We start from the raw sequence: 12,772 nt of genomic DNA on the forward strand, positions 1-12,772 counted from the left end.
ATTCTAACCCGTTATCTGTTCTTATAACTTTGATTTTCTTTCCTTTTTGGTTTTCCACCATAGCCTTCCATGCCCTAAATGTTTCAAATGTGTTATCTTTTGACTTTAGGACATATACCCATAGCATCCTAGAAAAATCATCTATTATTGATTGGAAAAATCTTGAGCCACCATGGGATTCAATTTGAGCTGGACCCCATAAATCTGAGTGGATATAGTCAAGGGGTTCTTTTGATGAATGTATAGCATTTTTACTAAATTTTACTCTTGTTGCTTTACCATATATACAAGACTCACACTTGCCTATACCTATGGTCTGACCTAAATCCATTATACCTTGTTTTGAAAGCTCTTTAAGGCCCTGGTCATTGATATGAGCCATCCGTAAATGCCATAGAGTTTCCTTAGATTTGGCTTTAGGACTTATGGCTGCAGTTTCCCCACGTAATGTGGTAGCCTGCAAAAAATAAATTCCATTTCTTAGCTCTGCCTTCATACATACCAAGGACCCTTTAGTTATTTTAACTACTCCTTCTTCACCTTTAAACTTTAAGCCATTTCTATCCAGCTCCCCAAGAGAAACCAAGTTTCTCTTTAATTCTGGAATATATCTAACGTCTGTGAGGGTTTTAAGAGAGCCATCATGCAGCTTTAGCCTAAGGTCTCGTATACCTTTCACCTCACATTCATGGTCATTACCTAGTAAGACCTTACCTCTATTAAAGTTCTTAAAGTTTTGCAGCCAGTGACGTTTAGGAGTCATGTGAAAAGAGCAACCAGAATCTAAAACCCATTCTTGGCTTTTAGCGCTTTCACTTACAACTAAAGCTTCAGAACTATCATAGCCATTATCACAAAAGTTTGCCCCTCCTCCTGAACTCTCCTTCTCGGCTATATCCTTTTTCCTCTTGGGACACAGCCTCTTAATATGGCCTTCTTGCTGATAGTAGTAACACTTGATTGGTCCTTTCCCATACCTAGATTTAGACCTTGACTTTCCCTTATTTTTCTGATCCTTTTTAGAGCTTCTTGATCTTACTATTAAGGCCTCACTAGAGTTAGGTTTACTGTCCATCCTGATCCTTAATTCTTTAGAGTTTAGAGCCCCTATAACATCTTCTAAAGAAAGTTTGTCTCTACCAAGAAAGTTTGTCTCTATCGTGTTGGAGAATATCCACAAAGTTTTCATAGGACTTTGGTAATGAATATAGAAGAACTAGGGCCTTGTCTTCGTCATCATATTTCACATCTATGTTTTCTAAATCTAAACATAGTTTGTTAAAGTCATCTAAATGCTCCTGCAATTTTTGATTGTCATGCATTTTAAGATTAAAAAACCTGGCTTTTAGGAATAACCGACTGGATAGAGTCTTCTTGAGGTAGAGATCTTCTAGCCTTTTCCAGATTTCCGCCGTCGACTTTAACTTCGATATCTCCCTTAAAACTTTGTCTCCAAGACTCAGAATCAGAAGGCTGTATGCCTTTTTCTTGATCTCCGCCTGAGCCTCCTTCTGCGTGGTAGTTAGGACTGGTGTCGCGCTTTCAGTTGATGTCTCGATTACCTCTGATTCTAGCGCCCCTTCTAAGCCTTGACTGCAGAGGAAAGCTTCCATCTTGATCCTCCATAGGCTGAAGTCGTTGGTCCCATCGAATTTGTTGATGTCATATCTTGCTGCAGTTGGTGCCATCGCGTTTTGAGTCTCTGATTCTACCTCCTGAGGTTTCTTGAAGAATCTTGAATGCCACTGAGATTTAAGGCTCTGATACCATGTTGTTGGAATAATCCCCCAGCGTTGTATCACTCAATCACACTCAAATTCACAATCGAAACACTCCTTGAATCACTCACTCGAAGACACACGCAAGATTTGCAATAAACCAGAAAATAGATCACAAACCAAACAATTAAGAACACCAAGAATTTTATCCTGGTTCGGTCTTTTGCAAGACCTACATCCAAACTGCCCTAGGCTCTTTATCTTCACTATCTTGAATGAACCTTGAAAGGATTACATGCACTAAATAATCTCTCCAGCATACACAGAACTGCTGAGAGTTTTCCTACCCAAAATACAAAGATATACCCTCTAAGTACTCAAGTAGAAACTAGTGCATACTCCTCTCTTCCTCTCTTCCAAGACAGAATAATGCACACCTAAAAAGCTAACACCCGACCTCTATTTATACAGCATAGAGGCGGAAACAGAAAGTTATCAAAACTATCGGAAGTTACAACCAACTAACCGATTTAACAAATTTGCTAACTAACCATTCTAGAAACAAACCTTCTAGAATAGATCAAGTGACATACAAATGCAATCAGCAAAAGAAAACAACTCTCTCGAGACATACAAGCTAATCTAATACAAGTGATTTCAACACGTCGTTTAAGGTCTTCTATAACATCTCGCTCCTTTCTTTTCCGTTCCCTGTCTTCATTTTTTGCCATAGTCCTTATTACTTTCATATGGTGTATATATTTATTTGCCTTGACGAACAAATCTGCCAAGGACTTTGGCAGGTTTAGGGATAGGGATTCTTGCAAGGAGGTTAATTGTGTCCCTTGGAACATAGCAGACATCACCATTTCAACCAGTAAATCATCAATCTCAAGGGTGGCATTCTAGAACCTATCCACATATTGTTGTAGGGTCTCTTTGGCTCCCTGTTGAAGACTGAGGAGATATGTTGCGTTTTCTTCCTTTGACTGTTAATAATGAATGCTTTAATAAATTTTGCCCTTAGTTGCCCAAAAGAGGAGATGGATGCTTTGGATAAACTATTAAACCAAACCTGAGCATGTCCAACTAGGGTTAAGGGAAAGGCCAAACACATTATCTCATCATCCCAACGATGGAGCATCATCAAAGATTCATAGTTTTGCACATGATTATAAGGGTTGTCCTTGCTCAAGGAAGGGGTCATTTGGGGCATCTTGAACTTCTTCGGCAAGGGTTTTTCCATTACATCTGCCACAAATGGCAATTTTCCCCAAGATTGCTCCTATGAGATCGGTAATAACTTCTTTTATTGAAGCACCTGCTCAATCATCTTCTTCATGTTAGTTGCCTCTTGAGCACTAAAGGTCGAAGGGTTATTATCAGCCTCATTGTTTCATTTTGTTATTGGTTTAGAAGAGTTTCGACCTTTCTCGGGGGGGGGGGGGGGGGGTGCTGGCCACAGTTTCTAAATAGTTCCCCTTTTGAGGGCTTCGCCTACTTGCCCTTCTATGATCAGCCCCTCCTTGATTTCCTCGATGAGGAAAAGCTTGGGTATGAGCCCCTCGCGTAAGAGACCTTGATTGATTGTTTTAAGGAGGGGTGGATTGAGAATGAGTCTCGGGAGTAGCCTCTCGATAAGAGTTGTTTCTTGGTATCTCCTGACGAGCCCCATTGGAGGGAGCTGTTTTTGGTATGAACTTCCTCAAGGTGGTTGGCATCAAGCCACAAGGAACTAAACTTTGCAACATCCCAGCTATTTCACAAAGGGCTTGCATCCCCTCGACATGTTGTTGCTATAGTGCTTCACACTCAGCCTGGGGAACCATAGGCAGAGCTTGTACACTTGAGCCAATATGACCGAGAAAATAGGGTCCCAGAAGGGCATGTGAGGTGTTATAGGGCAAAGCTTGAAACTAAATCTCCAATGGGTGTGGATACCTTGGGAAGGGTGACTGTTGATGAGTGAGGGATGGAGGACCCTCACGGGGGGACTAATGGGTGAGGGGTAGCTAGCCCTCATGGGAGGACTGATGGGTGAGGAGGTGTAGTTGGCCCTCACGGGAGGAGTGGTGGGTGAGGGATGACTGACCCTCACGTGAGGACTGATGGCTGAGGGGTGGTTAACCCTCACCCCTTATGAGAGAGGGTCTGTTGGTTGCTTCGAGTTTGTGCTGTGACGAGTGAGTTGCTTCTTGGCCTTTTGTTGGTTTCCCACATACGACATCAATTGTTGTTATTCAACTACAACAATGAATTTAGATATGGAAACTGCCTTAGGATGACCCATGTGTAACTTATCCGAACGATGGGTGACTATCTGAAGCGATGGATGATTCTCTCGAGGTGGAGCGACAACAATGGATGACTTTCTCGGGGGGAGTGACAGCGATGGATGAGTCTCCTGGGGGTGCAGTGATAGCGATGAATGACTCCTCTAAGCGATGGATGACTTGCTTGGAAAGAAAATTGGTTAGGGGCACGGGTGAGAATTCCCGTGTAGACCTTCTGATACTTAAATCAACCTCTCAAAAAAGTAGAATGCTCGAATGCAAGAAGTAAATGTGAGTGTGAGAGATTGCATATCAAATAAGGGGAAGGACCCCCCCTATTTATAGTGATGGAAGAGGCTACCAGGTGTCGGGTGACCCGATTTTCTCGACGAGTAACTCGAAGGTAGTTTTGGCTGGGTCTCACAGGGGTGATGGCGCACAGATCATGGGCGAGCAAGTGCAGGAGTGGGCACACGAGCATGGGCACGGGCGCGCCCATGGCACCCTTGAGTGAGGGTCACTTGGGCGTGCGGCCGTGGCCATGCATGGCCACGCATGGCCTTGCGTGGGTGGCCCTTCGCCTGGGTGGTAGTTGCGCGTGGCCCCTAGCCTGGCTGTGCCACCCCTGAGGGGCCATCACTCGGGGGTGCAACCACCACTAGGTGACCCCCATCGAGGATCCGAGGTGATTGCTCAGGCAGCCACGTGGCACAACCTCCTTCCTTCGATCCACTTGTTTTTGCTAATCTACGTTGTCCATTTATTTTGCAAGGCACATCAAGTTCAAACGAGACATAAGGTCATATATTGAGATGGTGATGTAGAAATATTAAATCATAAAAAGGAAAAATTTGAGTTTGTTGGTGGTGACTATGTCAAACTTGAGGATGAGATTTTTTTTTTTTGGTCCCACAAGGGGATAACGATGAGGATATTAAATTATTACATTTTTCTTGAATTTTGGTTTTGTTTAAATTCTAGAATTTAAATTTAATAGCCTTTATGTATTTTTAGTAATATTTCTTTAGATTTTAGCTCTTAGTTTTAGTAAGATTTGTTTTAACTTTTTCAGTAAGATTGTTTAGAAATTGGATACATCTTTTTTATTTTAGGTTTAACTTATAAACAGGCATTAACAACGTAATCCAAAAACGTGATTGATTTGGAAGATGAAGAGCTGTGTGAGACAAGCATCCTCATACTTAAAGGGGAGCATCCAGATTTAGTGCTTTTCTCTTGGCATTCCGGATATCAACAAGAAGGATCAAGATATAGGATGCATTGACATGGGCGCATACTATAATGTGAGAGACACGGACATGTGGACATGTCAATTTCCAAAAGATGTTCGAGTTGGACATGATGTGTTGTATTGCCTGAGTGAAGTAAAATGAGTTAGGGGCTGCTGCAGCACACATATGTACTGTTAAATCTGCAATGATTATTGCTTTTTTATGGATGGATGTGAGTAAAGAAGTTAGCCCAAGATCATAGATTAAAAATTGTGTGTTCAGCACTTGTCAATGATGCATGTGTTCCTGTCCCTGCCTCTGGCCAAAGTTGCCTGGATTTCATTGTCCATCTGATCTGCTTCTCATTAGTGCAATCTGTCATTCCTCCCTCTTGGCTAGTTTTCGTTGTCTTTCATCCTTTGACAAGCTTCTGGTCCTCTCTACCTCATCCGAAATATGAATTTCTTGCAGAGCTTTAGGTTTTTGAATGCCCAGAAGTTCAACTACATCTTTACTATTTTGAAATCTTTCTTCAAGAACTTTGTTTTTCCATCAGAATCAAGCTTGTACCCTTGGGCCGCCAAGTTCTTACTCTCCCCACCTAGTAATATCGGTAAATGGACTGACACTGGGCATCAATATTGAAATTTGAATCTGAGGTGAAAAATCCCCCCATGCTTGGCACAAGAAATCCAAGTGCGCCTCCTAACCATGTCCGGCCATGCATCCTGTATCTGAACAACTCATACCGCTATTCCAATGAGCATTCTCAAATATAATGCACCTACAATCACTTTGGTTGCAGCCAGAATGACTCCTGTATTGTTCATAAAATAAATTCTGACCCACCAGATATGAATTTCTGGCTGTTACCTTGACAAAATTGCCACTCATCTCTAAAAATTTCAAGACTCCAAAGGTGAATTGACAAATAGCCCCACACATACTGGACAACACATATGAAATGATAAATAGCCACACTCTCACCTTGCCTTATTTTCAGTTCTCTCCAATCTAAGATAACCATGGCAATCTAAGTGCACCTTGTCCTCTACTAATGCTCCAATCTTAGCTCTCATTCAGGATGCCTTCATTTCAGATGGAGTGAATGCCCCTGCCTATTACTTTCCCACCTGAAACTCATAAACATCTGGATAGCAACCTTAGTTTTCTACCTATGTAATCACATTGTTTGAAACTGTAATGGCAACCTTAGTTTTTGTACATTCCTTTAAAAGTATAATATAGCAATAACAAGCATGTAAGTACGTATTAATAACTTGTATGTACTATAAGCAGTTATGTCATGATTATATTATCTTAGTTATCTGTATTCATTTTCTTCTTGCTACAGGAACTAATCTGGCTGCAAAGTTTTTGATGGCAAATGGAATTACACTTTTCAAACTCCGTGAGGAAACAATCAAGTTACTTGGAAAGGCTGACCTGTTCTTTTTCAGTCCGGAGCATCCCCCTTTGACTGAGTCAGCTCAAAGGGCCCTTGATTGGGCTGTTGATGAAAAGCTAAAATCTGGTAATTCCTATTCAAGTTTGGGGTCTGTGTTCCATTGATTCTTAATTTCTCATTAAGACACCTACTTGCTGTGTCTAGGAATTCATAAATGGTTGAAATTTATTTTGATGGCTTTTTGAACTAGGAATGATGTTACACTTTCCATTAAATTAAAGCAAAGTCTTTTGACAAATGGCTAATCCAACCTAAAAGGAGCAGAATTTATGATATGTTGCATGCTTATTATTTGCATAATTGTGTTAGGATAACTTCTGTGTCTTATTGTCTGATTTTTCTGATTTGATAGCTAGTTGTAATGCTCTGAATCGGAGTTCACCTTGAAAATTACAAAAAGAGAATTTATATTGTAGGACAACTCCTACATATTTAGAAATATAAGAGTCTACCACACTTGTGAGTCACTGTAGATTAAGCACGTTAGAACAAAAATAGTGGGATGTGTAGCCTTGTCATCATGGTACTGAATCCTTGACATGAAAGCTTTTTGCATTCTTCTACCAGAAAATGCTGATATAATCCCCACAAGCACAAGTTCTTCATGATTCAGAAAGGGGAGTTTTCAGTGCATGGGCTTCCTGCTCTACGAGGGTCAGGAGAAGGTTGCTTTTGTGCGCAGTCTTACCTTTGCTTTGCCATTATGCTTTTTCCTTACTCAGGCCCATGACATTATTACAAAGAAACAACCTTATTGATGCTATTAGGGCTTACCTTCTCCATGATTCAAAAAGTTATTATTTAAATACTTGTAAGTCATCTGTGTGCTACTTTTTCATTTTTTTTTTGGTTTTCCATCTTTCTATTTTGATATACAGAATAAAGCAATAAATAGAGAGGAAGGCATAGGTGAACCCCTGATGAGCATGCATGGTGGCAATGTGTACCACTAAGCTAATCCTTGTCCTTGATCTCCACAACTATCAGTAACTGGATTCCTAATCTAGGTTTTCTGATTACTTTTTAGAACAACTTCAGTATCGTCTAAAACTTATGTTTGGCATTTAATTGTCATTTCATCTTTTGTTTCAGAAGAAAAATGGCCTTGCCTCAATGGTGCATATAAATTATCTTGTTGAGTTCACATTTGGGGTTAAGAATATACAAATTCAAGCACAAATTCTAAAGAAAAACGTTGCCACTGGTATTAGATTTTATTGATGCAATTTATCCAGCATTTAGCTTGTTTATGAAAACTTCGAAGAAAAGTACTTTTTAGTAACTTGTGATGACATTTTGACGGATATGGATTTTATTGTTTAAATTTAAAATGTCAAAGGCAGTGCAACTTTTGGCTTTGTTTATGAAAACTTTGAAGTTGGTACTGTTATGAATTAAAGAAATTTGCCTTTAACCAGCGTGCATTGCTGTAAGCCTGTTTTTCCACAATAGTTTCTTCTTCTCTTGTCCCAATTGTATTGTCCTTAATAACAACCATTCTCAAGGATGGAACTCTTATGATACTTCTGAATATAGGTGAAAGCGGAGAGATTACAACTACTCATCTGCTTCTTGGTATATGGTCCGAGAAGGAATCAGCTGGTCACAAGATATTGGCTTCCCTTCGCTTCAGAGCAGAGAAAGCTAAAGAGCTTGAGACTTTAATTTCTGATCCTGGTTTCGTTGATGACTAATAGCTTGCTTGCATTCAAAGTTGTCGCTGATGTAATTCTTTTAGGCCAAGGCGAGTCAAAAGTGCTGTCCTGGGCTTTCCATTAATGTCTTGTTAGATTTGTTTACTGGAAATTCTTTTCAAGTAAATCTGTGATCAAACACCGTATTCTCCTGTCCAACAAATGCATCTGTCTATTGAAATATCATTCCTCCTTGTTGCATTGCTTTGCGTAGTTAAACCATATACAAATTTGTTGGCATCAGCTTTCCTTAATTCTTGGGTTATTGTCATGCTCGGGAACTCTCTTGTGTTGCCAGGTCCGTGCCGTTTCCGTCATTGTTGGCAGTCTGTTCTATGCTACCCGCAAGTGTCTGTGCCTTGCGGGCTTCTTCAACCCAATCAATCATCCGTACAAACACCAACAGCAGAACTAAGCAAGCAGTGATGCCAACCAAGAACCCCACAAGAAGCCCGCTTAGCCCCAGGGTGAGCCTGAAAGCTAAAACCACACCCAGGGGCAGGGCCAGCAAGTAGAATCCGCCAAGATTGGCATACATGGCCAGCCATGGCCGGGCCGTTCCGCGGATTATCCCACCACAAACTGTTACTGGGAAGTTTACCACTTCCACCAGGGCCATTAGCAGCATTATCTTCTTAACACCTCTTATAACCTCCTTATTGCGGCTGAACAAGGGTCCCCAGATTCCTCTGGCTGAAACCATAGCCAAGCAACTGATGCAGCCAGAAACTATGCTCGTGGCCAAAGACGTGAACGCTGACCGGTAAGCAGCCCCTGCTAGGTTTGCCCCGAGCTCATTTGAGACCCTAATGGATGCGCTGGTGGCTAGCGAAAGCATAACAGAGTAGAGCAGGTAGTCGAAGTTCAGCACGATGGCCAGTACTCCCACTGCCTGCTTAGCATTGGGGAGCAGCCCAGCTAGCAAAACCAAAATCTCGATGCACCACCACTCGAGGCAGGTGGTCAGGCAGCAGGGCGCTGCCAGCTTGAGCAGCCTGGTCCAGTCACTGACTCCTTGCTCCCACCACCCACCTTCCTTCCATCTTCCTCCCTTTGTCTTCTCTGTGACCAACACATAAAACCCTAGTTGAACCACCACTATCATGTCAGTTACCCAAACTGCCATGGAAACACCTTCAAAACCCTTGGCCTTGGAAAGTAATATATTGATGGGAACATGGAAAGCCACAGCCAGAACTGAGCTTAACATGATAGGAACAGTAATGGTTTGTGAACTCAAGTATGCTTTAAGAGGACACAGAAGTGAAGTGATCACCAAATCAGGGAGGAGGGAAAGGATATATCTCCTTGCAACCGATGAAATCTGCTGTTGTTGGCCTAAATGGACAAGGATCTTGTCAACATTGAGCCACAAGAGAGAAATAGGCAGTGTAGCCAGGAGCAACAGAATAGTGGCCATGAGTAGGGTCTTGTGCAGGAGCTTGAAATTTTTAGCCCCATAGGCCTGGCCACATATGGGTTCCATGGCGCCACAGAGCCCACTCAAGACTGAAAACCCAGTGACATTCGCGAAGGTGAACCCGAGCATGCCACCGGCCAGTTGCATCTCCCCGAGCCGCCCCAGAAACGCAGTACTGATGGCTATCTTGGCAAACCATGTCATGTTCATGGCCACCAAAGGAACTGCAATTCCTCGCTGGATTTTCAGCTCTGAAACAAGTGTTTGAACTTCAGTTGATGCTGTTAGAGACATATTTGTTGTAAGGTGCAATCTGTATTAGTTGGTGGTGGGGATTCTTATGAAATGGAAAGAGGAGATTATTAATGGAAGTTTTTCGGTTGCATGGGTTTCTGGAGGAGAAGGAAGAAGAGTGCCTTCGGGGAATGACCAATTAGGACCGAGAGCGTGGGGTGGTGTGGATATAGAGACACACGCACACGCACACACGCGTATATATATATATATATGTAGCTAGTGCGTGATGTGAATACAAAGGCCCAATCTTAATTGGTAAATCAATTAAAAAGCTGGGTAAAGTGGAAAACCTACTAACTTCCCAAATAATATTAAGTATAAGATAGAACTACTCACAATAAAGACTAGTGCACCTTCCTATGTATACATCGTTTCCTTTAACCCATAAAACATAGATTGGATTATTCTATATGCCCACGCGCGCATACATGTAATGAAGTATATCACGAATTTGACTGAATTGCACTTAGATGATATCTTGTGCAGTTTGAGCGATTAGCACCGAAACATTTTATAATTTAAAAATATCTTTAAAAGTTTGTGGTTTATTTTTTTAATTCAAATGTTCCTTCTATTAATTTAAAACAAAATCTCTCTCGATTAGGTATTTGAGCAGAAGAACTTAAGTCACAAAGATCTCTAAAGTCACCATAAGAATTTAAAAATATTTCTGCATAAGGTGTTTTGAGGAAAAACAGTAAGAATTAAGGAAACATTAAGACATTTTTAAACTAAAAAGTCCTGTTTACAAATGACCCAAATCATAAGTATGTTTTAGACAATTTATCCAAATTATTTCTTTTAAAGTAAAGAGGCATTCTCACTTATTTTTACGTGATAGAGAAAGAAATGTTTTTATATATAATAGAATCTTAATCGAACTTCTTATAACCTGTATTTTTAATTTTTTTTAACAACAAACAATTTTATTCTTATAATAAAAATTGATTCCACGGCTTCGAGAAAAGGATTATTTTTATGACTGAAAAATAAACTATAATTATGGCATTATTAAAATAGCTAAGAAAAATGGCATATACATGCATATGGCCTATGGAGGCAATCTAACTCTTATAGGTGGTAAATAATATTGGCCCTGCATTATTTATGATCCCTTTAAGGCGTCCATATAGTTTCCAATGTTCTCAGCTACTCTAAAAGCACACGTCCCTAGATCAACCTTTTTAGGGTTGAGGGGGACTCACTTTTTATATGCAATGATACCCTTATTTTGTTTAACCAAATGTTGTGATCTTGTTTAACTTGGGTCTAACTTGGCAAAGAAAAAAAAAAAAAAATTGTTTCTATACTGTATTAAAAAAGTCATTAAAAATAATTATAACTAATTTGTTATTTGTAGAAAAATAATTAGAGTGATATAATTATTAGAGATAAAAATTAATAAATACGTCTCTAGATATTTAATATATGTTTTATTAATAATAACTAATATTAAATGTGTACTTAGAGACGCAAATAAAAAAAAAAAAATATAACAAGTAGCGAGATACTTGATGCCAAATTTATTGTGACTTAGATTAAATTTTGGCACTATTTATGCCACTTTTATAGTATAATTAATCACATAAATAGTATTAGACAATATAATCAGTCTAGGAGCCTTTGGGGTAGGCCTTTATCATGCCCACCCCAGATAAATGAAGATTCGCCTTCATCTCTACCAATGGACCCTTACGACCACACCCAGTCTTTTGGTGCACCTTCTCAATGGTATTGCTTTTGGTTGGTCTTTTCCATCAAGGTCTCTCTTGTGTTGTCATATTTCCTTTCTTATTGGGCTCTTGGTGAGGCATGTTAGCTAGTTTATCATCATCATGTCAAGTAGGCTGCAACCCTTCCGGAGTCATTCCTTTACCCAAGTTAGGTTATTATTTAAGCTAAATTTATTAACCCCTTTGTTTTACTATTGGGTTTCCATCTTCCTATCTCTCAAATCTATGCAATATCTAGAGCTGAGTCTCGGGTTGTTTGCTAGCTAGAGGCCTTGTTCTTTGTGTTAGGTTTGCTTTGCTTTCCTTCTTACCCGTCTTGATTTCGGTGATAGCATGAAAAAAAAAAAAAGAAAAAGAAAAATCAATATGATCAATACATGAATATCACTAGAAATATAATAACTGAATGTTCAAACAATATTTTCGTAATTAATTTGCGAAAATATTAGCACAGCTTTGCCACTAATTAATTAAAATAGAACATAAGCATATCAAATCAGTTAATTAATTTTTCAAATATATGTAACAGTCCACAAAGTTATAAATGCAATCTTGCCCCAAAAGAGTTTAAACCTGAAAATCTCCATATATATGCCTTCTACCCCTAACTTGTGCTTGTAATATCTGTCTCTAACAATGTTGTGTTTTTATAGGATTTAATAGTTAATTATTTTCTTATTCTCTTTCCACAAATTGTACGTAGGATATCATTTTCTTTAGAGAAATTAAAGGAAAAGGAGGTCTGATGATTGAATCCACCATCACTTCATTATTATTAAAAAAAATTCATTTTCTTATGAACATGGATACTTTTTCATTCCACTTGTTCCCCATTAATAAAGCATGCACGTCTGGATCGATCGCTACATACTTGTGGCTGTTGTCTATTTTACGAAGACTCTTCCATGATTGATCAAATGAGAGAGAGAGAGAGAGA

At 39.7% G+C, this 12,772-nt stretch overlaps 2 protein-coding genes across 3 annotated transcripts in view; one reads left to right on the forward strand and one right to left on the reverse strand.

Moving 5' to 3' along the window:
• The window catches only part of LOC127813347 (ATP-dependent Clp protease ATP-binding subunit CLPT2, chloroplastic), a 30,252-nt gene extending 21,681 nt beyond the window's left edge, over positions 1-8,571 (forward strand). Inside the window, exons 4-6 of one of the 2 annotated variants that reach the window (XR_008026103.1) lie at positions 6,578-6,757; positions 7,259-7,356; positions 8,228-8,434. Coding sequence is in view for 1 of the 2 variants with exons in the window: in XM_052354283.1 (XP_052210243.1) it covers positions 6,578-6,757; positions 8,228-8,385 (338 nt within the window). In the remaining variant the exon portion in view is untranslated. Of the gene's footprint in view, positions 1-6,577; positions 6,758-7,258; positions 7,357-8,227 lie in introns of both variants that reach the window. The other variant, XM_052354283.1, reaches the window with a different exon arrangement.
• Positions 8,095-10,268, reverse strand: LOC127813345 (protein DETOXIFICATION 56). Its single transcript, XM_052354282.1, has one exon. It carries the CDS (start codon positions 10,097-10,099, stop codon positions 8,654-8,656), a length of 1,446 nt encoding a protein of 481 aa, XP_052210242.1. The 5' UTR covers positions 10,100-10,268; the 3' UTR covers positions 8,095-8,653.
• Between the last annotated feature and the right edge of the window lie 2,504 nt (positions 10,269-12,772).

This window comes from Diospyros lotus, chromosome 11, assembly GCF_014633365.1.
Source record: "Diospyros lotus cultivar Yz01 chromosome 11, ASM1463336v1, whole genome shotgun sequence".
Lineage (NCBI taxonomy): Eukaryota > Viridiplantae > Streptophyta > Magnoliopsida > Ericales > Ebenaceae > Diospyros > Diospyros lotus.

What these genes read in the sequence shown, in the direction of transcription:
- LOC127813345 (XM_052354282.1), bottom strand. Translation starts at nt 10,099, where the DNA reads ATGTCTCTAACAGCATCAACTGAAGTTCAAACACTTGTTTCAGAGCTG.